Source organism: Zonotrichia leucophrys, chromosome 5 (assembly GCF_028769735.1).
Source record: "Zonotrichia leucophrys gambelii isolate GWCS_2022_RI chromosome 5, RI_Zleu_2.0, whole genome shotgun sequence".
Taxonomy (NCBI): domain Eukaryota; kingdom Metazoa; phylum Chordata; class Aves; order Passeriformes; family Passerellidae; genus Zonotrichia; species Zonotrichia leucophrys.
Genome location: NC_088175.1, coordinates 58,026,055 through 58,053,226, shown reverse-complemented (window position 1 = coordinate 58,053,226; position 27,172 = coordinate 58,026,055). Strand labels below are relative to the sequence as shown.

The window sequence follows — 27,172 nt, the reverse complement described above, 5'->3', positions numbered from 1 at the left end:
TGGATAGATAACTTACTTGCTATCTTTGATTTTACTTCAGAAAACCTGTTAACAACAACAAAAAAATAGCATGATTAAATTCAAATCCACATCACATGAGAAATCACAGGCACCCTGGATCATGAACAGCAGGCACTCTGCTTAAAAATGAAAACATGCAGCACAAAGACGACAGAAAAGTTCCCTGCTTTATATCCCTAAAAACCTACAAGCATCTAATTCAAATCTAGCATTAAGTCAGCAAAGCAAAATTATCCCATTAAAAGTCTGTTAAGCAGTTTAGGATGTGTATGTAAAGATGATCCTACAACATGAGCGCGTGAACACAAATTTGAGAATAGAGGAGAGAGAAATAAGCACACAATCCAGCTCAAAAGCTCCATGAATCCCTAAGCACAGCACCAAAAGGGGAGACAAGGGAAGCATCAGGAAAATCACAGCTGTGCAAAGATTTGCTTTCTTAAAAAGATGTTCAGATAGATTTTTACCTGTCAAAAGGCAGTTCCTGTGCAATCAAATGCAGTTTCTGAATAATATCAGCTGCCTCTTTAATCTGGTGAGAGGAAAACATGACAGAGTCATTAAAGAAGGTCTGATTTGGGGCTGTTCCTTTCCTCCCCCTGCACTGTCCAATTTTCATACACAAAGTTCCTATCTCTAAAGCTGGTTGAGAATTGACATACCCGTGGAAGAGATCAGCCCCTCCAAGTTCCCATATGTACTTTTAAGATGCTTAAGGTATTTTTCTTTAAGATAAAGTAATATAGGTCAAAATATGAAGAGAAGTCACGTTACATGTTCCCATTGGGGATGTCTGTGGAGGTGTGTGAGCTGGCTGGACAAACAGCACACCAAAAAAAAGCCATGACCATGCTTGGCATGGAGAGGGGAGAAAGGGGATTAAAACAGAGAATTCTCCCAAAGAATGAGAAATGTAAGATGGATTAGAAACTCTGAGGTCCAAAGCAAAAATCAAGATGGAAGTCAGGTAATTACAGAGCTACAAAATAAGAATAGCTGCATGAAAACAGAAGTTAATAAATAGGTAACACAGCATGCAAATCTGTGCTCTGCTCTGGGCAGCAGAACCTTTTATCCATTATTCTTCCACCATCAGTCAGCACAGAAAGTGCATCTAAGCAGTGCTTAGTGACTGCTTTGTTAGGCTGAACAAAATGGTGGAAAACCCAAATTTCAAAGTGTGGGAAGGCAGCTGGCTGCAACTGAACTGGAGTGGATTTAGGCAGTGCTGCCTGGGCCAACCCTGACCCAGCTGAGGGAGCTGGGAGGGCTCAACCTGCAGAAAAGGAGGCTCAGGAGGGACCTTCTCACTCTCCAAAATTCCAGGGGGCAGCCAGGGAGATTTGGCTCCCAGAGAACAAGGGATAGGACAAGAGGAAACACACTCCAGTTGTGCCATGGGAGGTTTAGATTCATGTTAGGAAAAAATCCTTCATGGAAGGGGCTGGCACTGGCACAGCTGCCCAGGGCAGTGGTGGAGTGCCCATCCCTGGGGGATTTCAAAGCCATGTGGATGTGGCACTTGGGGACATGGGTCAGTGGTGGCCTTGGCACTGCTGGGGGAAAGGTTGAGCTCAAGGGTCTCAGAGGTCTTGTGCAACCTGAATTATTTGATGATTAAAAGCTTTATAGGCTGACACAATGGAGAACATGCAGAATTTGCAGTTTATCTTGTTCCTCCAATTAGTGATGATCCAGAGAACTGAAGTGAGAGGGAAGGAAGTAATGAAATCCTATTCTGCCACCACTTAGAGCAGGCTGGATTAAAACTTTTCAAGAATAGAAGCAGACACACAGGTAAGAATAGAGAGCACAGGCATCACACCAGGCTGGTTGTTCAGCAAAAATAGGGGCACTCCAAGTGTCTCCATTCTGACTATTAAGAGCAGCTTATGTTTTGAACTGTCAGCTTACAATAGCCTCTTAAGGCAGAAGCTGCTACACTCCTCAGACAAATCCAATGAAAGAGCAGTTATTTCTATTAGCTTGCAGCAACATTAATGCCTAACAACTGGGATCTGTGCAATTGTCCAGCTATTAGCAGTTATTCACCAAAGCTGCAAAATCAAAACAAACAAAAAAAAAACCAACCAAGAAATCCCACAAACACAACGTTTTCTTTGTTTCCTCTTCACACAATAGCTGTTAACTAACTTAGATTTTATTGAACTCAGGACTTTTTCTATGCACAAGAGAAGCCATGACAAATCAATTCTCCACAGCTTCTCCTTAAACCCGGACATCTTTAATTTTTAATTGAATCAGGCTTCTGTAAACCATTAAAACCAAAAAAATATTGATTTTTTAAAATACAACTTAAGGGTTACAATGTATCTGGGAAAAAACAAACGAAAAATCATGGAGAAATAACGGCAAGGGAGAATTTTAACACAAACCATGCACAAGTGAAAAGGCAAAATGAAATAATATTAAGAACAGAACATAAACAGAGAAATAGACATAAGAGTAACAGTAAATATATTAAGCAGGACAATGTTATTGAATGATAAACAAGTGAGCTGCTGATCATTTTTACAGTTTAATTGTGTTGGAGTGATTTGCTCACTTCAAGAATCTTCAGTACAGCAGAAAGATTGGTCAGCTAGCAGCACAAGGGAAATTATAAGGATTCAGAGGGTGAAGACACAATGCACAGAAAGGGACAAGCCAGCAAGGAAAACCTTCACAGAGGTAAGTCAGAAATTGCCCAGTATGGCTGGGAGAAAGTGGGAAGCAACAAATGGAGTGCAGGGAAAGAAAGGAATCCAACAGATTTTAAGAACAGACACTATTGAGAAAAGTATCAATTATAACACAACTGCACTATGTTATTTTTTGTGCCTCTCCTTTCACAGTGCCCCCTCAATGTCTCAAAGAAAAGTCCACACTTGTGAGGGCTGGCAGAGCACAAAAATCATAACATCCTCTAAAACATTATCTAAAACCCCCATCAGTTTGAAGATCACAAGACACTGACAAAGCACTAAGGCTTCACATTAAGAATGTTTGTTACCATCTCGTACTTTAGAAGTATTTTTAGTACAAAGATGCATTAAGATGTAACAGCTCCTGTCTGGGCAGGCTCTTTTACAAACACTTCTTCAAGTTATTGTTTAAATCAGGGGGAAAAGTTCATGAATTCACCTGGATGAAATTAGCCCCAGTAAGATAACTTGTATCCAGAAATTCTTGTTTGTGTTTCCACACCCTTCCCCTGCAGACAGGCACAAGACTCAGGGCCTTTACATTTGTCTTCCTCCAGATTTGATGAATATCTTACTATTCTTTGGGGTGCACAGAGGTTCATTTATTTACAAATTTCCAGGTTCACCCTATTTATCTACCAAATTTTTCTGGTTCTCCAACAGGATGTATCATGAAACTTTAATTTAGAAATAAAGCTGAATTTTTGAGCCTCTTCAGCAGACAACAATTCTCTAACTTATGTTTTGTTATTCACCATGCTGCCATTAAATATTGGTAAAATGCATGTTTTATTACTCTTCAGGAAAAAAGAAAGAATTTATGCAGCTCTGGGGAAGGCTGTCCATAGAAGAACTTCCCTTATGCTGAAACCTTTCTGTTTCCCTTGGAAATCAGTTTTTCCTCTGCTCTCTCTTGAATTAGGGCAAGCTATCAACCAGTAATTACCACATATCCACAGACCATGAATCAAAAGGCACTGTGCAAGTGACTCCTTGGGAATACAACTATATAAAATGATTAGCTTTTCATTTCCCTGAGAGACACCTCCAGCTCAGTGGGGAGGGGTGACTATTAACCTGTTCTCAGGTCTTCCATGAGCTGCACATTTCAAGCACAGATTTTTCTGCTGAATGTGCAAATCAAGTGTTTGCTGTTTCCACATATTGTAATTTTTTTCCTGACTTCAAGCATAGCACTACACAGAATTTAAGGAGGAAAGGAAGATTTTTCAGGATACATTAAAAAAACCCCAACAAACCCAAACCAACAACTTTATTTAAACTGCATTGAGAAATCCAATGTGTCCTTTTGCTTAGAGCTGGATTTTTTTCCTTCAGTTTATTTCTGTTTGTCACACCACTCAGATTATATTTGCTTCATGAACGTACTCTTGAAGCACAAGAAAAACAAAATGCTTGAACATTTCTTTGAAGTTTTCCTGCCTGGTTCCTCTAAATTCCAAGGGTGGAGACATAACCACAGGACTACACAAAGCCCAAAGGCATGCTGTGACAAAAAGGTATCCAAGGCCAGTGGACTGACCCAACAGAGCAAAGTTGCACAAAGAAGTTGCATTCAGAAACGTTCTGCTTTACAGGATGGATCTGAGGCAAGGGGTTCAAAGGGAACAGGCAGATATTGTATTGCACTCCAAAGTTGCCCTCCCAGCGTTTCCCAAATCTCCGATAATTTCATAAAATGAAAAATGCCAACATTGCCACATTAAGCATGGCTGAATACAAATGCTTTATCAGCAATCTGCAGCCCAGTGTTGTTAATTTCCATTTCAGAACAATGAAACTTTAACAAGTCAGTCACTCAGTGGTTTGAAGTCTGACCATGGTAAGTCATGGTAGCAGCTTGTAATTAGGGCAGTCCCGCTTATTGCTTTGAACTGCTTTCATCCCGCTGACAGCTCTTACCTTTTCAGAGTTTGTAAAAACATCAGACTTCAGCTCTCCATCCAGAAACTCATTAAAGTATTTCATCAGCTTCTGAGCCTCCACAGCCCGTTGCCGTGGCGTGTTTACCCCCTCCAGCTGGTCACCAAGGTGACAGACCTTAGTTGCCACATAGCTGATGTGCTCATCCAGCTCTTGGAAATGTTGGAAGGCAACCTGGAGAACACAGACACTAAAATCATGATTTCCATTCCATCTACTTCAGGAAACACAAGATTTCCTTCAGGATGGAGTGAATGTAGGTGCTGCATCTCAGAACTGCTAATTAATTAATTACACACAACCCAAATAAAGCTTAGTGTTTGTCTTTAAATGATTATGAAGACTGCCCACTTTCAGCATTGCTAACACTCCTTAATGCAACATTGTCCTGTGTTGACTACATGATGCTTTTATCCCCAATCATCTCATTCTGTTTATGTTGAATAATAAGTTTTGCACCTTTAAGAGTGTTCCAGAGAGTGAAGGGGGGGAGAGAAGAAGCAGCATTTGTTTTCAGACACTGCACTCACTCCTCCACATTCCTGCTCCTGGACTGTTGTTGTCTGCAGACAGACAGCGGGACAGAGCTCTTCTTTTGCTTTTTAGTTAGTTTTTAGCTAGCTGAGGCAAAGAAATTCCCTGGACTGGTTTTTTTTTTTTTTTTGGACCTCTTGAAGCTGCTCTGGACTGAACACCCAGGAGAGCACCGGCAGCTGCAGCTGTGGCCACCAGGCCGGGCCTGGGACAATCCCAGATCACAGACTGAGTGAGCTACAACCCAGGGTTTTCTCAGTTTGTCATCTCTTTTAGAGTGGCAAGGGGTCTCATTGTTTGATATTGTTTTGGTTTTACTTGGTTTATACTTTATACTTTGGTTTAATAAACAGGGGTTTTTTTCCACCTTTCTCCAAGGAGGCATTTTTTCCCTCCCGGACCAGTTGGGCCGATTGGATCTGCTTTTCCCACCGGAGCTCCTCTGGGGGATTCTTCCCCAAATTTCCTCTAAACCTGGACAAATATGCAGATGAGCCTCCTCTGACAGGAGAGTGTCATCAAACCCTCTTTATTCTTATCTCAAACAGCAACACCTGGCACCAAGAAAGGTTAAAGGAGCACAGGATGCTTTGAAAACTTGCACAGCTTCCCCTTGGATTTACCTGGTTGCTTTTCTGCAGCTCTTGTACTTTCTTGGCAAATTCCTTTGCTTCCTTCTGGCACTGTTGTTCTAGTTTCTCCACCTTCCTCTGAATCCTTTCATCCATTACCTGTAATTCTTGGATATGATTTACAAATTCTTCCAATAATCTGATTTAGAATAAAATACAGAAAAACAGACTTAAGTTTGAAAGACACTGTCTTCTGAAGAGTTTAAAACACCTCAAAAAAAGAAGCAACTTGCACACAAGGCTGATCTAACTATGTCCAACTTAGAAATGTTTCTAGATTGAAGATCTAAATATTTTAAAAAATATTATTATTAATAATAACAACATTAAATATTTTAGAAAAATTCTGTTTCTAAAATTTTGTTTAAAATTACAACACCCTAGTGTACCACTCTATGACAACATAAAAACTCTGTGCATGGTGGGCCAAAGGAAAGAGGAACACCAAAATATTAATCCCTCAAGAACGTGGCTCTGCCACAGATACAGAAATCCCTACATCCCCATCTTCCCTAAATAAGAAAAATGGAAATCATTTGGAAATCATTTCATAGGAAAAAGAAAGCTGAGGCAACTACATCCCTTCATTGTAAGGGACACAGCAGAAAAATATTCTCTACATGTTACTGTAAAGTTGGGAATCAGCATTACAATGAGTAATTATGAATAAGTAACTGATACAGGATAATTTCATAATGTTGTTCTGATTTCAATTCTTCCTATACCCATTTTAGAGGGTTTTTCTGCCCTTTCCCATCTTGAACTTTTCTTTCAGACTCACATTTTACTCCTCCCAATCACAGCACATCTGAATGCATTCTTGAATTCCCTCTGTTTTCATTCCATTCTCAACATCTCTCTTCCTCATTAATTTTGTCCATTCTGTCCCATTTCTGTCATATTTTCAGCTCTTATTTTCTAAATCTCCCAGTCACTGGTCACAGAATGGATCCTCCACAGCCATAAAGCTCATGGTAAGAACTGAAAACATCTGAAACATTTCAGAATTTTGCTGTCCAGGTTTAATGTCAGAAGAGGCTTTCAGCCCAGTCAGTTACTTGAGGGCACAACTTAAAGAAAACTGGACTGAGGCAAATGTTGGTGACTCCTCTCCCTCCCTCCCTGCTTGCCAGAGGCCCAAGAGCAATCTGCACAATTGCAGCAGATTCCACAGAAAGCCACAAGGAACCCATCTGAGTTTACAGAAGTACATTGAAAATCAAATTTAAACAGCAATGACACAAAGCATTCTTTCAAACAAAAGCCTAGAGAAATGCAGGCAGTCTCTATTAATTTTAACAAACTGATTCAGGCTGGGGTTTGTTTTTTAAACAGGTCTTGTGGCAACTCTTCACTTAATTCAGCAGCACTGCTCAGTATATTGAGAAAGGAAAGAAGCAGAAGAGGCAGCTGCTGCTCAGGTTCACAGATGAGAAATAAAAACTCCAATACTCTTTCTAGCAGAAAACAGAAAAGAAAAAAATAGACACCAAAATCTATTTCTTTTTCAATATTAATTTCTTTTTCAATATTAATTTTTGGCTCCCTGCCCAATACTAGAAGATGCCACAAGAAAAATATTTACTGTTGGGTTTCACCTGCTTGTCCTGAAAAATATCTGGGAGGAAATGCCTCGCAGAAGTTCACACAAGCAAACCAGCAGAAATACAGAAAATCTGTTCAATTAAGTAGGAATTTGTGCAAATCATGAATCACCCTAATGTATACACTGGGCACAAGCACAGGGAAAGAGCTCCAGGGAATAATGTTGGGCATTTCCAGGCTTCTTCCTGCTTCCATCTGCAGGCCTCAGACTGAATGTCAAGAGTTCAGCATCTTGCTAGAAATTCAACAATATCCTTTCTCTCCTCAGATGCCTCCAGAGAGGCAGAGTGCTCCAGAAGAAATGTCCTTTGACTGTGTCAGGTTCATTTGCTGACATTTTAGTCAGTCAGATCAGTTTATCATGAGATCTCATCCCCAGAGCTGCCTCTCTTGCTGTTCTACCTTTTTGTGCCTTTTATTTACAAATTACTGTGTCTTAAAACAAGGCAGCTCAGGAAACTAAAGTAAGGAACTCATTAAATTGGCTTAACTATCATAGCAGTGATATTTTGCTTGAATCCAGCAACTGTCTGGCAAGCAGAAACAATATCAATTCTCCTTCATTCAAAAGGTCTCAATCAGAAAGTGACTTTCCCTACTCATTACTGAATAATTAGTTCTGAATAATTGGCTCATGGTCACAAATGTTAACAATTTTCCCATATGAAAACCTTGGACACACAGCACTTACCATTTACCACTACATACAGGTTTGTGTGGAATAAATATATTGAATATACGTGGAATAAAACAGTACAATCAGAGATACATCCACTTTGACCATTGTGCAATTTGATTTTTTTTTTTTTTACCTTTTGGGATCGAAAGCTTCTCCACCTCTGGAACCTCCCCCAGGTGTTCTCCATGCCAGTCGTTCAATGTATTCATCTGCCACAAAAGGCTCCTGGCCACAGAAGAAAATCAAGAAAATCCCTTTACAAAGTGCCACAGCAGGCTGCTCCTTCAGCAGGTGCTCACACCTCATTTGGAAAGTGTTTAGAAGCTTTGCTATAATCAAAAGTACAGTGCTGGCAATTACTCCATCACCTCTTGGGCTCACAAATTTATTGTTGAGAACACAGCTTTTAATATGATGAGTTGGAAGATCAAGTTTAGATATTATCAGGCTGGTTGCAAAGATTGTGCTGCAGGTCTGTGAAGAGCTGGCTGTAAATGAGATTATTTGCAGCTGAGTTTGTGGCTTGTCATTCCAAAGTGCCTGATTTTGAGAGGTTACACCACCCTGAGCCAGCCATCAGCAAAACATCAGAGAATTCATCTGCCCACAAAAATGATGAGGCAAAATAAGGAGGTTTTACAGTTGTTCAACTCTCTGTCACACCATGGCATCACACACAGAACTGACCAAAAAACCCAGCCCAAAAATCCCAGCATCCCACTGGATGCAAACCAAGTGCAGCTGCAGAAACAGAGCAAATAAAAATGAGGAAAAAAGGCATAAAAACAGAGGATGAATTTGATTTCTACAAGTAGAAAAAACAGGGCATGAGTGATACTAAAACTCAAGGTTACACATAATATTTGCTGGTTCTTCCATAAAACACCACTCAGGGATTAAGAGTTAAGATTATTTCTCCACCCAACAACATTTTCTGAAGGCAGAGGCCTCATTTATAAACCCAAGACCTCCAATTTTAGCTGGCTTAACACTTACACCAGCTCAAACATTTAATCATATAGTTAATACTAAATGACTCTAAACACAGTCCAATTTCTATCATTAATAAAAATAATATTTATCACTTCAGCAGCAGTGATTAGGTGCTAACATCAGCACTTGTAAGACCAGTAAGAAAAGTACTCTCACAACCACCAGGATTTTATAGAAAGCTTTTGAATTATAAGAAACAACAGTTCTAAAAGTGTGAAACAACCCAAAACAGAGCTGGGAGTGGCTCTGGCTAATAGGAGTGTTTGGTGAAACAACTGAATATGCCACCACTGCTTTTGGTAAAATTTGAATAAAAATATGAAAATAGTAAAAAATAAACAGATCTCAACAGGTATTACATTGGTTACTGTATCACTATGTTTGAAACTTTGTCACAAGGAATAAGGAAGGAAAAACCAGCATTACAGAGTTAGTTTTGAAAGTAAAACCAAGGGTTGAAAAGCAAATATTGCCTGTTCAAGGTCTGTCTCCCCAGAAACAAATTGCACCCTATCCAGTCCGAACCAGCCACTAACCAGGAAGATAAAATATTTTAAATATACTTTGTTACACACTGAATCCTGACAGACACGGCAGAAATTTTATCACTCAGTAACTCCTCATGCACAGACTGACTCAAGCAACCGTGTTGTGCTCAGCCCCCTTGGCTAAAATTCAAAAATAACTGGTTGATCCCACATAAAAACAATTTCCCTGCAAGTCTCTCATCTCTTGAACCAGGTCCTTCCTGATACACAAGGTGAAGTTTCCTCTGCAAGAATCCTTTTCATCAAAGCCACAATGCCAGGTTTTCATGCCAAGTGTTAATTCCCTCCTTATGCCACCTGGGTATCTAAAAGTTTGGAACACTTTTGGGATTTAATTCTAGGTGAAATGAGTCATTCAGAGCAGTAGCATTCCCTTAGGGGAGGCCTCCAGCTTCCCAATTACCTCAGGGCTCCTTGCAGGACTCCTCCTTTATATGAAAATCCACATTTTTTCCTCTGAATCCTGTAATTCAGCTGAGGCACCGCTCTGGTTACAAGGATACCACAGCCAAGTGTGCAAGAACCCTGAATAAAGGTTTTACTGACACTCTGTGTGTGCAGATAACATTTGCTACACTTCTCCCTTCTGAAAGATAATTCACCCACACACATATAATGGCTTTGAATATGTTTTAATTTTTGTAAAACAACATTCACAAAGTTTTTCTGCAAGCCTCTTCTCCTAAGGAAATCTGATTTAGATGCCTCAAAAGGCCAAAAAATATTATAATGTCCATCTTTTTTCACCCATCATGCCTCTATAAACTTCTAAATATTCCTTGGGTGCACTTTCATAGGAAATACCTATCCTTCCAAGAACATTTAAACAGGAGATCTGTCCTTCAGTTTTTTAATAATATAAGTACTGTTGTATATTATTTAATAAATATTAACTGGAGTGGATATTATGTGCAGGATATCAATCAAGGAAGAAATAAAATGAGCTTTTTCTTCCAATTTTCCACAAAGGATGTGCTAAAAATAATCTACTTGATTTATAAGGAATACATGAAGTTCAACAGTGTCTTTCTAAGACATGATTTTCCAGGTTCCACTGCAGATCCAGAAATTTTTACTTTAGTTTGCACCTTCCACACACATTTGCTTTTTAAAATGCTATCTTGATAGCAGGGTTACTCACAGCTGACAGCCTAACTCCTGTTTTAAGTCCCCTATCCTGTTCTGCAGAACTTGCTGAAAATCAGCTGTTACAAATGTCATTTGCAAGTCCTTTGCCTGTTATCAGATGAGCCCCAACAGTCAATTTCTCCAGCTTTGAACTTCCCTCGGGCTCCAGATGAATTAACGTGATCCCATCCATTCAGCCAATACTCCTGATTTAATAAGAGATATGCCTGAAGTGGGTCATAACCTGGTTTGATCTGGTGTTTACAAATGAAACTACACTGGACACAGCCAGATTAAAAACCAGTTTAGAAGTATCCACTATTAAGTTATGTGAGGAAGAATTCAGTCCATGTTGTGCACATTTTCAGCACAGATCCTGCTACACAATTTCCCATATCTGTTCTGAAATTTACTTAAATCACACGCTCATGAAAATATGGTAATGAAATTTCAACCTCAGAAGACAGCTTAGGGGTACTCCCATAACAAGCACATTTTTATGTTCTTATATAAAATTTCAAACTAACCAAGTAGGCAACATTAAATTAGTGGACATCAACAAAAACTCTCTTGCCTTTGGAATGAAACAGGAGTGAAAGCAGGAGAGACAGAAATACTGAATTCCATGCTGGAAAAACAAAATTTCTAGCCCCAAACTTCAGGCAAAAGTCTCACCTAATTTGCAATTTCACGCTTATTGCTATTGCAAAATCCAAAAAGTTGTTGCACGACCCAAAGCAGCCAAAACACACAGTTTTCTTTCCATATTCAAATTACCTCACACTCAACACCCCACAAAGACCAGAATGGCACTGTCATCGTGTTGAGAAACCAAGGGGCTCCTAGAGTGGTGCAGGGAGGGTACAAACCTGGCATCCAGCTACAGGAACACAGTGTTTTAGTCCTGCCATTTTTTAAAGCTATGCAAACCAAAAGAAGTGAGTCATAACACTCGTGTGCCATCACAATGATTCACAAATTCAAATGCACACAATGCATTTACATGAAGCCCAGATGTAGGAACTTCCAGAGAAACAGGAAGACCCTTTCCTGAAGGCTGGGCAGAGTGAGTCCCAGTGACAAACCAGCAGAACAACCAGCTCTTGAGTGACTTGGAGAGCGAATAAACCTGGGGATGGCACCATGTCCCTCTGGAGAGGAATGGGGACACCACACATTTTCTGTTTATCACAGGTCACATCATGAGAGCTCACGGCCCAGGCCAGAAGCTGAGACCACAGAATCACTGAAGGGTTTGGGTTGGAAGAGACCTCAAAGATCATCTTGTTCCATCCCCTGCCATGGGCAGGGACACCTTCCACTATCCCAGGTTGCTCCAAATCCCATCCAACCTGGCCTTGGGCACTTCCAGGGATCCAGGGGCAGCCACAGCTTTGCTGTGCCAGGGCCTCACCACCCTCACAGTCGAGAGAGTGATATCATTCTTCCTAATATCTAACCTAAACCTGCCCTCTTCAGTTTGAAGCCATTCCCCCTGTCCTGTCACTACACATTCCTGTAAAAAGTCTCCCCTCCATCCCTTTGGCAGGCTCCCTTCAGGAGGGAGATGATCCCCGTACGTCTCTTCCACCTTAGGGCATTCTGTAATTCCAAGGGAAGAATGTGACAGACTCCTGCTATTCCTGCCCTGCTCTGCGTGGCCTTGGCTGAGCCATTCTCCTTCCTCACTTCCACCGCGGGTAAAGGGAGGGCAAAGTCATTTCTTTATTCCATCCCAGCCCCACTGACACCGCCGCGCCGGGGTCAGACCAGGGGGTGCCTTCGGCAGAGGGATCGCGGGGCCGGGCCTGGCGTGGCCCTGTCACCCGCCCGCTGCCAGCACCCGGCAGCCGGCCGGGAGAGAGGCCCTGCAGCGGGGCACGGCGGGCACCGCACCCGCGGGGCGGCACCGGGGCTGCCCCGCTTCCCCAGCCCCACAACCGCCCGCCCTTCCCCGGGGAGAGGCCGCCGCATCCCCTCAGCCAGCCCAGCCGGCCCGGCCAGCGCCGCCCAGCCCGCGGGGCCCGCACCCACCTCGAAGAGCTCGGCCGTGGTGGCCATGGCCGCAGGGAGGGAGGGAAGGAGGGCGGCGGCCCCTCAGCGCCCCTTCGCCGCCGCCGCCCCGCCGCTGCCGCCCATTGTGTCCCCCGCCCCGGCAGCAGCAGCGGCGGCCGCGGCGCCGCCTCCGCCCGCCGGAAATGGGGCTGCGCCGGGCGGTCACGGCGCGGCCGCGGCTCCTCCCCGGCTGCCATCGGCACCGGCGGCATCACCGCCACCACCGCCACCATCGGCACCGGCGGCACCGGCGGCATGGCCCTGCGGGCGCTGTGGCTCCTCAGGCACGACCCCGCGGCCGGCGGCGCCGTGCTCTTCTCCAGGTAGCGACGGTACCGGGCACGGCGGGCTGGGCAGGTCCGAGGGCCGGGCCGGGTGCCCCCGGTGATCTAGAAGGGATCCAGGTGTTCTGAGGGATCCGAGTGCCCTGGAGGGACTGGGTGATCCTGGGGGCACCGGATGCTCTTGGGGGTCCGGGTGCTGTGGAGGGAACCGGGCGCCTTGCGGAGAGCCCCCTCAGGGGGCGCGGATGTTCCCGAGGGGGATCGGGTGCTCTGGGGGTCTGGATGCTCTGGAGGAAATCCTGATGTTCTGAGGGTCTGGGTATCCTGGAGGAAATCCTGGTGTTCTAGGGGTCGGGATGCTCTGAAGGAAATCCTGGTGCCGTGGGGGGTTCGGATGCTCTGGATGTCCTGGAGGAAATCTTGATGTTCTGAGGGGATCGGGTGCTCTGGGAGTCTGGATGCCGGGAAGGAAATCCTGATGTTCTGGCAGTCTGGGTGTCCTAGAGGAAATCCTGGTGCCCTGAGAGGTTCGGGGGGTCTGGGGATATGGGTGTCCTGGAGAAAATCCTGGTGTTCTGGGGGATTTGGATGCTCTAGGGGTCTGGATGCTCTGAAGGAAATCCTGGTGCCCTGGGGCGTTCGGGGGATCTGGGTGTCCTGGGGGACACTGCTGCCCTGTGAGGCAGATGCAAAAACACCAAAACCATCTGATACTGAACAAATCCCTGCTCTTGTCCCAGTGCTGCTGGATGCTGTGCTTTTCTGACTCCGATTTTCCAAAGTTCAGAATCATGATCACATAATGTGCTTTTAACTAAATATGGCAGCTTTTTCACAGCTTCTGCATTTTGCACGTGAGTTTCCTTGCTCTGTTCCTCTTTCTTTTTTGTCACTGTGAACATTTTGCCCAGCTCTTCTCCTTCCTAACATGGTAAAGGACAAGGCAGTGATTGTGAAATACTGTCAGATTTACAAAATGGGAAAGTAGAAAGCGTATATTATTGCTTGTATTTTACTTATATTCTCTTCATATTGTTCTATAGCTGCACTTAGAGTGTGTTGAGACAGAAATTCTGTCTGAATTTGATATTAATTTTTTGCATATAAATACATTTTTAAAATTATTGAAGGACTTTTAAGTTATTGAACACTAAAGAGTCCTCCAAAGGAACAGGTTTTATTCAGAATTCTTGCAGGTATAAAGGAAGACTTTGGGCTAGGCAGGTTACTTTTGATGGGCTGGCAAGATTTGTTATGCCTTTTTTTTTTATTTTTGTGACTTTAGAGAAATCCAGACAGTGAGAAGAAAAATAACTGGGGCTAGGGAAAGTTTGTGGGGAAAAAATAACAACCAAGAAAAAAGTAAGTAGACTATCTTCCATCTTCAGGTGCAGACAGATCTCTCCATTGGACACTCCTCTGATTGTTTTAGGATTAGTATTATGGTCCTTGTATTACCTACAGGACTAGAGATGAGGCCTCCCCTCTACAAACACAGATAAAGAGAAAGCCTTGTCCCCAAAACCTCGAGAGTGTAATCACCACGGAGCAGGGGGGCGGTGACAGCGGTGTCTGAAGTGACTTGTCACACAGTGAGCGCCCGAGACAAGGAGTGGCACTCCTTTGAAAAGGGCAAACCATCCTCGATGCTTCAAGTGATTTCCAGACTTAGATCTTTCAAGTTCCCAGAGGAAATAATAGGGCTGTGGAAGCCCCAAGTTTATCCTCCTAACTGACCTTAAATTCAACAAAGCATGCAGACAATACAAAGAATGCCCGGATCACATGGAAACTGTTGGTTTCAGGACTTAGGCACTCAGCTGGAGATACGTGAGCCCTGATCTTTGACCTCAGGGAAGACATCAGGGACATCAAAGCATTCCCCCCCTCCTTTTTTTTTTTTTTTTTTTTGAGCTGATCATAACTTAATTCAGGCAACAAGGATGGTCTCTCTCTTGAGTCACCGAAGCTCATTCATCCCTGGAAACTTTCATCTCTTTTTTTTTTTTAAGTTGGCATCACTTTCTAGAAGGGAATACTGAAAAACTGGGATTTGAAGGGCTAACTAATGATCTAATGACCTAGCTGGTAAAATTCAGTGGGAGGAGGAGGAGCTGTCCCCACTGCTGTGGTGTGGGGACAGCTTCAGCAAATGGAGCAGAGAGACTGGGACTTGACTAAGACTGAAATATCTCCTCTTCCCTTGTTTTGGAAATGTTGGCCAAAAATAAGAGCTGCTCACCAAGGTTACACATAGCCTCTTATCAACACCCTGGCTCTGCAAAGCCTCATAAATTTTAGAGCTGGAAACCCACTTTGTTTCTTTGCTCTCCAGAATAAAATGTGAGACCACAGGGAGGTTTTGCTGTCATCTGTATCCTGTTTACAAATTGTGTAGCTCTGGCTTTGCTCTGTTTGCTTTTCCCTTACCAAAAAAAAAAAAAAAAACCAAAAAAACACCATCCCCAAAAGCCCTTGATGCCTGACTAGGAATGAAAAAAAATAAAGCACAGTCACTGAAAATAAGCCTGAGGAAGTTTAGCTGCCTGCAGCTACTCAGTTAAGAGAAGATGATGTAGGTGGGACTTAGAGGGCACAGGATAAGATCCATGGGAATGCTCAGGAGCAGGAGGGAAGTGCTGCAGATGGAGGTCACAGATATAACAAAGTCCCACACTGCTGGGGTTGCAAGTTTAGGAAGCAGGCTGTCAGTGTGTCCTTAAAAAGATGTAAAAAAATGACACCAACTGAGGGCCTTTATATATCTGTGCAGTTTTTTTATTCCACGTTGGCATGCAAGCATCGCTCTGAGTGCAAACAAACATCTGAGAACATCTGCTACAAGATGATCCATAAAGTGATTTAATTTTGTGTGTGTGACCTGTGAGGGGCACTTTGAGGGTCTGTGGATAACTATTGAGGGAATCCATAAAACAGAATGTAGGAAAACCAGACTTCATGTAAGAGACAGTCAGGAGAGTCTGCAATTCCAAATCAGGGCAAAACCAGTGCATTCATGGAAGTAATGTTTTTTTTCTTTTCTCAGTTATCTATTAAAAGACAATCCTCAGTTCCTTTTGATGGATTTAGGTTACCTTGAAAACAAATTCATCCCACTCCCCTTTAAAAAACAATACTGCTGCAGGACAAAAAAATCCCAGATATAGTTTTAAACAGTTAATGTGATATTCCTCAAATATTATCTCTAGAAAATTTGAAATGAAATATATGTTTTGGTACAATATAGCAATTCTAAATTGTACAAAGCCTCTGTCCATGACATTATCATTACATCTTATATACTTGATAAAATGAAATGATGAAAAAGTCATAAAAGCTTTAAGTCATATATATTGCATGTGCAGGGTGGAATTATTATTGTTATTATTATTATTATTATTGGTATTATTGTTATAGCAAAAAAGCTGTAGCACTAGTACACTCTATCTAAGCAAAAAGCTGTTGTAGTTGCATTTTTTTACATAGCACATAATTTTCTTAAATATCTGACAACTTGTCTTCAGTGTGATCTCACCTCTTAGAAATATTTTTGAAGTTCTGCTCTGGTGGGAGTCATTCCTTAGTGTCATACAAAAATCCTGTTTTGTGTGACAGTCAGCATAGATGGACAGATTCACATTTTATTTTAAAAAATAGGTGTTTACTCATGTGAATGTATTTACTCAAAGTTTAGACTTGCTAGAAAGAATCCTAACTATTCATGGAATGGTTTTATTGACAGTAATTCGTGTTCTGACCCCACCACTGCTTCTATCAAGTTGCTGCAGGCTTCCATGTACACGAGGTTATTTTCAGGCCCAGCAGGTTTTGGGGAGTTGTTTGAACAATGAAGAGAAACCCAATATCAGAAATCCCAAGATTTTCATAATGCTTTTGCAGCCAGAAGAGGGCTTGGGAGGTTCTGCCCTGGAAAACTGTTTTGGGGTGATATTTTGGGTGGCCCAAAGGCACTTTATGGGTTTTGCCCCTCTCCTTGGGCCCCCAGGGCACTCCCCTGATGGGGGAAGCCCTCCTGTGACAGTTCTGTGCCAGGACAGAGAGATGCACTGGACTTTTTGGGTCTTCAGCTTGTTATTTATTGTTATCTTATCAACATTTCTGGCACACCATCTACATCAGACTTAGCACCACAAAATGGCCACAGGTGTACAGTTTCAAGATCTTTTAAAGTTGTTTCATCCATTTAACTCTTCAAATGTACTTTATTTCCACCTTTCTACCAATAACTCATCCCTTGTCTGTCCATGTAACCTCTGCACTATGGCTTTCCTCACCCAATCATCCTGTGCCACCAGCACTGCAGAAAATGGAGTAGATGAAGAAGAAGAAACCTGAAACAAGGCCCAAAATCCTCCCTCTTGCTTCCTATCTACTTCCATACTAAAAAACCCCAAAACTTACATTTCTCATCCTGTGACAATCTACACTATTCTCTATTATCTGTTTCACACTCTGGTAAACTCTAGTCTATCCCAAAGTCTTGGAATCCTTCTCCATGGGCAGAGGTTAAAGGCAGTGCTTCTGTGGGAGTCAGGACCCCTGAGAGCAGACAGAAATATTCCCTGTGCCCTGGGCTCCAGCAGCACATGGCAGTGCTTCTCTGGGAGTCTGTCAGAAGCCAGGAGATTCCTCTGGCTGCCCTGGAGGGCTCCAGCCCCTGCCCAGGCTGCTCAGAGACCTCAGCACAGAGCCCAAGAGCCCTGTGCCTTTCATCTTGACCCATGGAAAAAATTACCAACCTTACATGAAGATTTGCAAGCCACAAAAGTTTAAGTAGAATAATTGTTATTCTGGGTGAAAAACAGATTTTTGAGGTTTTTAGAATGGGGGCTCAGGGTCCCAAGATGGAGGAATTTGGGCGTGCCTTGTCCTTTTTCCTTCTTCTTCTTGGCCTCCATCTTCTGGATGATGTTGGCACTTTTAGATTGGTTTAGAGTAGAAGCTCACTGTCTAACACAGGTGATAGGTATTGAGAATTTATGGTAAATAATGTATGTGACAGTGTTTGCAGGGCTCTGAGGATGAGGGAAGAGCATCTGACTCCATGTTTCAGAAGGCTTGATTTGTTATTTTATGATATATATTATATTAAAACTATACTAAAAGGATAGAAGAAAGGATTTAATCAGAAGGCCGGCTAAGAGTAGCAAAAGAAAGAATGAATAACAAAGGTTTGTGTCTTGGAAAGAGAGTCTGAGCCAGCTGACTGTGATTGGCCATTAATTAGAAACAACCACATGAGACCAATCCCAGATGCACCTGTTGCATTCCACAGCAGCAGATAATCAATGTTTACATTTTGTTCCTGAGGCCTTCCAGCTTCTCAGGAGAAAAAATCCTAAGGAAAGGATTTTTCATAAAGGATGTCTGTGACAAATGTACACGTAGTTTTTAGTATAAAAAGACAACACCACCTCTGAGGTGGGCAGTGTGCCTCAGCCCGACCTGCCAGACAGACCTTGGGGAGTTGGAGAAAGAATGTTATAGATAAAAAATAATAAACAACTTTGAGAATGAGAACAGGAGAATTCTGACTCCTCCTTCAACTGCTGGGCTGGGAAAAGAGGCTTGTGCGTATCTCAGAGTCACTCCAAGAGGAGTCAGGACCCGTCAGAGCACACAGAGGAACATTCCCTGTGCCCTGGGTTCCAGCAGCTCCAATTCCCTCCCCGCAGGCGCTACCCCACGGTGGAGCTGCGCGCCGAGACCTTCAACGGCTCCGCGCGCGTCCCCATCCCCTCGGACAGCGCCTTCCTCAAGGCCCTGCTCCTGGAGCTGAAGCTGGAGGACGAGCACCTCTTTGTGGAGCACAGGGACACCTGCACCAGGATCAGCCACTCCTGCGTGCACTCCGTGCCCACCGCCGCCGGCGAGCTCTGGCCCGTGCTGGCCTTCCACAAGAGCGGCCTCATCTACGCCTGCGTGCCGCTGGTGGAGGGCAGCCTGGAGCCGCGGCCGGCCCTGCTCACCGTCACAGGGCTCTCCCAGGGACTGGCTCTGCTGCTGGGCATCATGGACTACGTCTCTCCCAGCCGCAAGAACGAGGCTGAGCTGAGCAGCAAGGTGGGGCAGCTCCGGACTCTGCTGATCCAGGCCTGTCCCCTGGGCACCCCCCTGAACACCAACATCCGCAGCCTCAGCAGCTCCTTCGAGGACATCCAGGAGATGCCTGCGGACAAGGAGCAGCCAGCCTGGAGATCCAGCAGCTACAAGGGCAAACCCCAGGTCAATGTCTGCATCGCTGAGAAGGTCAAGTGTATGCAGTATGACCAGAGGGATGCAGTGGACACGTGGCAAGTTTATGGAGCTGTGAACTGCAAGGTTTGTTGCATGGCTTTGCAAGGGTTCCTCAGGGTGAGAGAGATAGACGAGAATCTTGCTTCATGATCAGAAGGCTGGATTGATTAATTTATTATATATAATACATTATGACTGTACTAAAAGGAATAGAGAGAAAAGTTCAGAAGCTCCTAAGCTTAGAATAGGAATAGAATAAACGAGAGCTCTCTGTGAATCTGTCCCAGAGAGCTTGGTCCTGATTGGCCCTTAATTGTAAACATGGAACATGGGCCAATCATAGGTGCACCTGCTACATTCCACAGCAGCAGATAACAATTGTTTACATTCTTCTTCTGGGGCCTCAGCTTCCCAGAAGAGGAAAAAATCCCAAAGAAAGGATTTTTATGAAAAAATGTCGGTGACAAAGGTGAGAGCATTTGATGTGCATAGTTATTGTGCAAAATAAATACTCATTTTGTGCAAAATAAATACTCATTTGTGATGATCTTTAAGGTACCTTCCAAAACAAACCGTTCTGGGATTCTACAATGAAAACCACTGTCACATACAAACCATCCAGAATAATTGTACAACCAGTTTCTTTTACCAGGTTCTTTATCAACTGTTCTTATGTCATGAAACACCAGCTTTTGTGGGATCGTTTACATCATTTGATGTTAAATGATGTATTGAATTGAAAATTTTCCCAATTTTTGTTGTCTGAGTCACATTCAGGAGTTACTGGTACCTTAGACTGTAGGGGGATAGAGTATAAGAAAATAAAGATAATGTATAAGGTTATCTTACCCCTAAGGAGTTGCAGCTGGGCCAATTATCAAAGATTGGGAACAGGCCACAGCTGTAGCCAATGAGAAAAAGAGTAGGTTGGCTGGTTGAGAAGGAACTGGAGTCAGTTGGCTGCTTTGTGAAGAAGAAAGAGTCATTGCTCTGAGACACTGCCCACGAGAAACACCAAGGTATGAAACTTTTGTGATAAGGACACAGCAGCATGGAACCCCATGCAATAAGATGGCAACATTTGACTGCTTGGCCACACTGCCCTTACTTTAAATAAAGCACTGAAATGCCTGAATTAGACAAAATATATCCAGGCTAAGATGTCTAAATGTCTTCTACAAGTGTCTTTACATAAGCATTTTAATTATTTTTCCTACCAAATGAAAGTTTAATTTTCTGTCGTTCCTTATGCTGCTACAACAACATTTTGATCCTCCCACAAATGTTGGTGTTTCATGACATAAGAACAGTTGATAAAGAACCTGGAGAAAGAAACTGGTTGTATAATTATTCTGGATGGTTTGTATGTGACAGTGGTTTTCATTGTAGAATCCTAGAATGCTTTGGATTGGAAGGGACCTTAAAGATCCTCTCATTCCAACTCCCTGCCATGGACAAGGGACACCTTCCACTAGACCAGGTTGCTCCAAACCCTGTCCAACCTGGCCTTGGACACTTCCAGGGATGGGCTTCCCTGGGCATTGTTTAATATTAAAATATCTCATTGTTTAATATTGAAAACTGGGGACTATTTACTCAATACATCAATACATACATTTACTCAATAGTTATAAAATATATTAAAATTTGTAACTATAATTTGTACGGTCATTCATTCTTTGTTCTGAATTGTGCTTAGGAAGCACACAATATTATCTTGGCACACTGTATTTGGAACTGCCAGTGTTTTGCAAGGAGAGAGACCTGCTAATAAAGTGGGCATTTAATTATTTGCATGCAGTGGGAATCTCATCTCCAGAGGAGGCCAACCAAAATGCTGCACTCCAAAGGCTGGGTCGTTTCCCACCTGCCATGCTGGTAGGGATTGTGTGGGTGAGCAGCTTCCTGCTCTCAGAGGGACAATTCCCAGGTCACTTTGCAGGGTGGGTGCATGGCCCTATGCAGAAAGAAAGCTCAGGTGTGATCATGGCCTGCTGGGGATGCGACAAGGGACACTCTGCTGTGACAGAGCTGGCATGGAACCACAGAGGCCATCCAGAACATGCTGGAATCCATTAAGTGGATGTTGTGAAAACAGCCTAATTAATTAAATTGTCAGCAAGTGAGTGAGACTGATGTCTTAGTACTGGTGGTTAGTACTAATGATCAAAGCCAGCTGAAAATTGGTAGGGATTTCATTTATTTTTAATGCTAAAAATGTGGTTTATTTTTGAACATCTCACTGTGACTCCGTTCAGGTATTCTAGAATAATGTCTTGACTCCTTTTGCCCAGTGTGACATCGAGGGATGTGCACCAAACGTCACCCTGAGCCTGACGCTGCCCAGCAACGCTCCCCCGCTCCAGGACATCGTGGTCCATCACTGTGTCACCTCCGTGGACCCTGCCATGCTGCTGTCCACCAGTGCTGAGCCCCTGCACGACTCTGTGTACAATGGGCCCTACAAATTCCCTTTCATTCCTCCTTCAGATTCCTTTGACCTGTGCTACTACACTTCCCAGGTAACAGCATGCTCCCAGCTAGCATTTCTGTGAGTGTTCAAACAGAAATGAAAACGCCTGTGTGGGCATCAAGCCCACACGGGCATGCTGGAGTGAGTTGGAGTCCAATATAGATAATAAAACATTATATAAAATGGGTTTTATGTAATATACTGCTTGGAAGGCACTTAAGGACTTGAGTTGTCTGAGTCATGTTCAGGAGTTACTGATATCTTTGCTTGGCAATGCTGCTCTTACTTTAAATCAGCCACTTAAATGCTTGAATTAGGCAAATTCAATATCAGCCTGATATCCAGGCTGAAATGTCAAGTGCATGCCCCCCAAGTCTCTGTTATCACAAGCAGCCTGCAGAGTTTAGCACAGTCACTAATTAATGTTTGGGGTCTTTTTTAAAGTACTTTATCAATGAACTCTGTATAACTGATCTTGTGGTGATGGTGTTAATATATCTTGAGAATGAATATAGTTTTTCCCAGGTTCCTGTTCCACCAATTTTGGGATGTTACCAGCTCGTTGAAGAGGGATCACAGATAAAAATAACAGTTAACTTAAAGCTCCATGAAAGCATAAAGAATTCTTTTGAGTACTGTGAAGCTCGTATACCTTTCTTCAACAGGTAAGAATAAAGAAAACCTAAATAAATTTCTTCCATTTCTCTGTTATCTTCCCAAAATGAACTTGTCAGGGCTCAATATAACAGATTATGCACCATCAGGGTGCTACCAGTGAACACCAACCTTGGTGAAATGAGGTGGAATACAGAATTATGCCAGAATATTTGATGACATTCCCAACACTTAGTTTCTCATCCTGTTTCCCTGTTGTATCTTCTCACATGAAACACTGCCACAATCCCCCAGGTGGATTAAGCTGGAGATCACTTCCAGCTCAGGGTTACCTGTTCCTTAAGACTGCTAATCCTAGCTGCAGATCAGCTTATCAAAAATATAGTTATTTCAAATTAAAACGATAGTTTTCATCTAAGCCTCTCTGACAGCTGCCACGACCGTGCTGCCACCTAATTATCATGAAAATTCAAAGATGGGATGATACAAAGTTGCTGATGCTGATCATAGTGTTAGTAAAGCACTATCAGTGAGCTAAAACATCAACAGCTCCTTTATGATTACTGGGCTGAGAGCACAGTGATTTCCTCCTGCTCTGTAATTTCTTCTCATAAATTAGCAGTGTGCTCAGATAGGTGTGATTGGTCTGTATGCACATAAATAACATCTGTCAGCATTTCCTGGCTTTCTGTAACAAAACAGGCATTAACAAATGCTGAATGATAGTGATTGCAGTGGTTTTGTTTCTCCTCTCTCCCATGCAGGGGCCCCATTGCTCAGTTAGAGCACAAAGTCAGTTATGGCCAGCTGGATTTGTTCAGGGAGAAAAGCCTCCTGGTTTGGGTCATTGGTAAGGACCTGCCCTCTGTGACTGCCCTTCCAGCTCCTTCTCTGCAGCCTGGGCACAGCTGTGGGACATCTAATGGATGCTGTCTCTGCCTTTAGGACAGAAGTTCCCCAAATCTTTGGAGGTTTCCCTGACTGGAACTCTGTCTTTTGGCACCGCGGGCAAAGAGCACCCGACTGATTATGTGTGCACTGGGAACACTGCTTATGTCAAAGTAAGTCACAGGCTCTGGGAAAAGAGGCCTCAGTAGCCAATTCTTATTGTCTTCAATTGAAGATACATTGATTTAAAATCTCACATTCTCAGCATGGATTTTTGTTTCCCTGCCTAGAGGATTTGACATCCTGTCACTTTGGAGTACCCTTGCACACGCAGAGCATGTGACACAGATTGCCAGATTTGCACAGCAAGGGTGACAATGTGCATCTGATTGTGTTTTCCCTCTCTTTCTGTAGCTGTATTTTAGGATCCCAGACTTCACACTTACTGGATGTTACGTAGACCAGCATTCTGTTCAGATCTTTGTTCCAGGGAAGCCCAAAATTACTGCATGTGAGTTGCTAAAATTGAATTGAAGTTATAAACTGACTAAAGTTATAAACTGAAGTTATCAGTGACTAAAATTACATAACTAAAGTTGGGCTTTTGTTCTCTGCTTTTGAGTTGGTTTTTTTTTGGTGATGTTTAAAGCATCCCTGGAGTAGGGACAGGCCTCTCCCTTTGAAATGAGTTCTCTTACAAAGTCAGCCTCTCTCTCCCTCTGCCCTGTGCTGGTTCCTGTGCTCTCCATAATGGCAGAACTTTTTTGGAGGACACAGGAATGATCCTCCCTAACCTGGCCCCTTGTTTAGGACACCTTTGTCAGAGACATTTCAGGGGGGTTGGCAGTACCCAGGTACAGAGCTCTGCTGCTGCATGCAAAGTGACACTGCTGCTGTCAATGTCACCACACCAGCACCTCTTGGTGGATGTGGCTCTACACAGAATGTGTGAAGCAGAGCCCAAATCTGCTTTTTGTTAACACATGAGCACTGCCAAGCCTGCACCAAAAATACCCTAAATGGCACACAGAAAGCACTCATTAAACCTGAGCAGCTCTGCCTGATGGAAGCATTTTTATTTGTAGCTGTCTCTCTCTGCTGCAACTTCTGCCAGTCATGGTGGCAGAACTCAGTAAATGCCTTTTGAAAAGCATGGTCTACACTGTTAATTTTGTGACAGGTCACACTCAGCCCTAAATTGTAACACAGAAAAAGCAGCATTTTCATGTTTTATATTGAGTGTGCAATTTATATTCATTGAACAAAATCCAAGCCATCCACCTGCTTTTGACTTAACCTCTGTTTGAATTTTAAGCTCATGACTGATACATTAGTAAAGGTAATTGAAGCTGAGACTTTAAATGTCTCATTATCAGAAACGATTTTCAAATAATAGTAAGAGTCTTACAGTTTAAAGAGGCCATTATACCTTTTCTGTAAACTGGTAAGGATGGATTAGTAGTCACTTAACTTGGATGAAGGAATGTCTGATTGTGAGGCACCCTGTAATGCTTATTTTTCTTGCCTGTTTTTTCCCTTTAGCCCGGGAATTGATTTCTTCTGATTACTACATCTGGAATTCCAAAGCACCAGCACCTATGGTATTCAAACCCTTACTGGACTAATGTACTTGGGAATAATTTAAATATTTAAACAAAGCACAGTGTTAATAAGATTTATGTCATGATGCAGTAAAATAAATGTTCTTCAGCACTTTTGCTTTCCTTGTGTTCTTAAAAATTTCTGCTGGTGGAAAATGAGAGGTCACTTGTCTTAAAAACATGAGTTGGGTTTAAATGGTTGAGTTCTGGATGACAGCCCAGAGAGGACAATTTGAAATGTACTTGCTGTGGTTGGTTTTACTTTCCCTTCTAACTTTAACTGGTGGTACAAAATATGTCCCTGGTGTTACAGGTACAGACATTGAGATTCCCAGTTAATTCACTGGTTTCCCATTGCAGGATGGGAAAGGTTTCAGCATCCTATTCCTGTCCTGGAGTCACAAGAATCTCATCAAATTCCAGAGTCAGAACAGTTCAAAGCAGAAGTTGTGTTATTTTTACAAGATGTGTACAGAATACACTCCAGTCAATAATTCACAAGGATTGTCAAGAGTGGGAATAAGGCATCAGCAGCACTTCTGAAAGTGGAGGCAATTTTAATGAAGGAATCTTTATTGCCTCTGCCAGCAGAAGTGGTGAGTTCCCTGGCACACATGCCTGTGAGCTGCTTGCTCTGGAAGCAGGGGTATGAACTGGGTTTTCCAGCTCACAAAACTGGTTCTGAGGAGGCAAAATCAGCTAAATTTGCTGGAGGTTCCAGAAACCTTCACTGAGCTGTTTTTCCTGGAAAAGTAGATGGAAAAAGGTCTCAATTTACAGATGCAAACCTCTGATTTTGAGATCTGCAGGAACACAGGAAATGGACTTTAGGAGAGTCACCAGGAAATGTGCAGATTCTGAAGGGCTGGTGAGGAGGTGCCAGAACCTGGAGAGCAGCACAAAAGCCGAGGATGCTGATTCCTAACAGAGCTGCTCCTGCCCTGCCTCGTGTTCACTCTGCTCTGTGGGGTAACTCAGATCAGGGATTGTGCAAGGAGGGAAGTTTTGAGCTATAATCTGAAAAATACTTAGATTGATAGAACAATGTGATGGGTTGGTGAATGTTCTGGAGGGTGGAGATGGTGTTGAGCTGAAACTGCTGTGCAAACTTAGAGCTGAGCTTGTTTCACACTGGTGATGTGTCTGTTTTGTTTAGCAGCAAAGTGAGTTTGTGATTTTGCCCAGGACCCTGCTGGAGTTGTCCACATGCCTGGACACCACAGTGTGAATGGGGAGAGGAGCTCTCTCTGCTGGAAGGGTTTAGAGCCTGTTCTGGACACCAGGCCACAGGGTTTGGCTTCCACCTACCCATGAGAAAGGTGGGAGCTCTGCTCTGCACAGCAGCACTCTGCAGGAATGGCTTTTCTTACTCAAACAGCCCCCAGTAAATTCTGGGAAGCAATGGCACTGCCTAAATTAGTGATATTTTAAGAGATCCTTTGCACTTAATAAAAAGGGATTCTTCTAAATCCTGATCCTTTGTGTTTCCCTCTTGCCCATGTCTCTTTTATGCTTAGGGGAGTTGAGGTGCTCAGGAATGGAGTGCTCTGGCTTTGCTAAGCTAAAAATGCCATTTATTCTACAGAAGCTGTGAAAGGAAATAATGAACTGCTTTGCACACACTCAGTAGGGCAGGTTTGGAGGGAGGGAGGGGGCAGGTGATGTTTCACAAAACTGCTCAGGGCTAGGAGGGAAACATCACCTGCCCCCACAACCTCACATCAGCCATCACCTGTTTTGATTTGTTATCAAGGTTTGCTCTGTAATTTTTGCAGTGCTCTGCTCAGGGACAGCTCAGTGGTGAGAAAAGTGGGGCAAGGAGCCCTGGCTGCTTTTGTAAGAGTGGAGAGATCTCTGTGCAGATGTGGGTGTGCAGCACACCCTGTTCTTTGGGAAGCACCAGGAATGGGGAAGGCAGCAAAACACAGCAGGTTAAAGGCACACAGCTTCACCCAGCATTGTGCAACCCCTGTGGGACACCCACAACGGGGAGAAACCAGAGGGGGAGCTTCTCCTGGCCCAAGTGGATCTTTCCTAAATATTAACAAGGTAGGAAAGTAGTAAACTCACTACATTAGGGGACACTGGGTAGAGATAACATGGGAAGAATTCAAGGATTTACAAATGACTAAACCTTTCTGTGTTTCTCTGTTCCCTCTGTAGTTGCCCAGATAATTTCACTGTTTCTTTATGTGCTTTGAGCACTTGT

At 43.2% G+C, this 27,172-nt stretch overlaps 2 protein-coding genes across 4 annotated transcripts in view; one reads left to right on the top strand and one right to left on the bottom strand.

The window, feature by feature from the left end:
• Positions 1-12,967, bottom strand: part of EXOC5 (exocyst complex component 5) — a 29,084-nt gene extending 16,117 nt beyond the window's left edge. For both annotated transcript variants that reach the window (XM_064715862.1, XM_064715863.1), the window contains exons 1-6: positions 12,824-12,967; positions 8,254-8,345; positions 5,828-5,975; positions 4,650-4,844; positions 489-553; positions 17-45 (exon numbers count right to left, since the gene is read on the bottom strand). In XM_064715862.1, the coding sequence (XP_064571932.1) occupies positions 17-45; positions 489-553; positions 4,650-4,844; positions 5,828-5,975; positions 8,254-8,345; positions 12,824-12,850 (556 nt within the window). In that variant the 5' untranslated portion in view covers positions 12,851-12,967. The remainder of the gene's footprint in view (positions 1-16; positions 46-488; positions 554-4,649; positions 4,845-5,827; positions 5,976-8,253; positions 8,346-12,823) is intronic.
• Positions 12,968-13,027: 60 nt separating this feature from the next.
• On the top strand, positions 13,028-25,075 carry AP5M1 (adaptor related protein complex 5 subunit mu 1). 2 transcript variants are annotated; one of them, XM_064715865.1, is made up of 8 exons: positions 13,028-13,167; positions 18,825-19,470; positions 21,681-21,908; positions 22,385-22,524; positions 23,239-23,324; positions 23,420-23,535; positions 23,777-23,873; positions 24,905-25,075. In XM_064715865.1, exons 1-8 carry the CDS (start codon positions 13,100-13,102, stop codon positions 24,985-24,987), a joined length of 1,464 nt encoding a protein of 487 aa, XP_064571935.1. In that variant the 5' UTR covers positions 13,028-13,099; the 3' UTR covers positions 24,988-25,075. The 2 variants fall into 2 exon arrangements, with proteins under 2 accessions (XP_064571935.1, XP_064571934.1); XM_064715864.1 differs by having other exon boundaries at positions 13,033-13,167; positions 22,364-22,524.
• Positions 25,076-27,172: the final 2,097 nt, after the last annotated feature.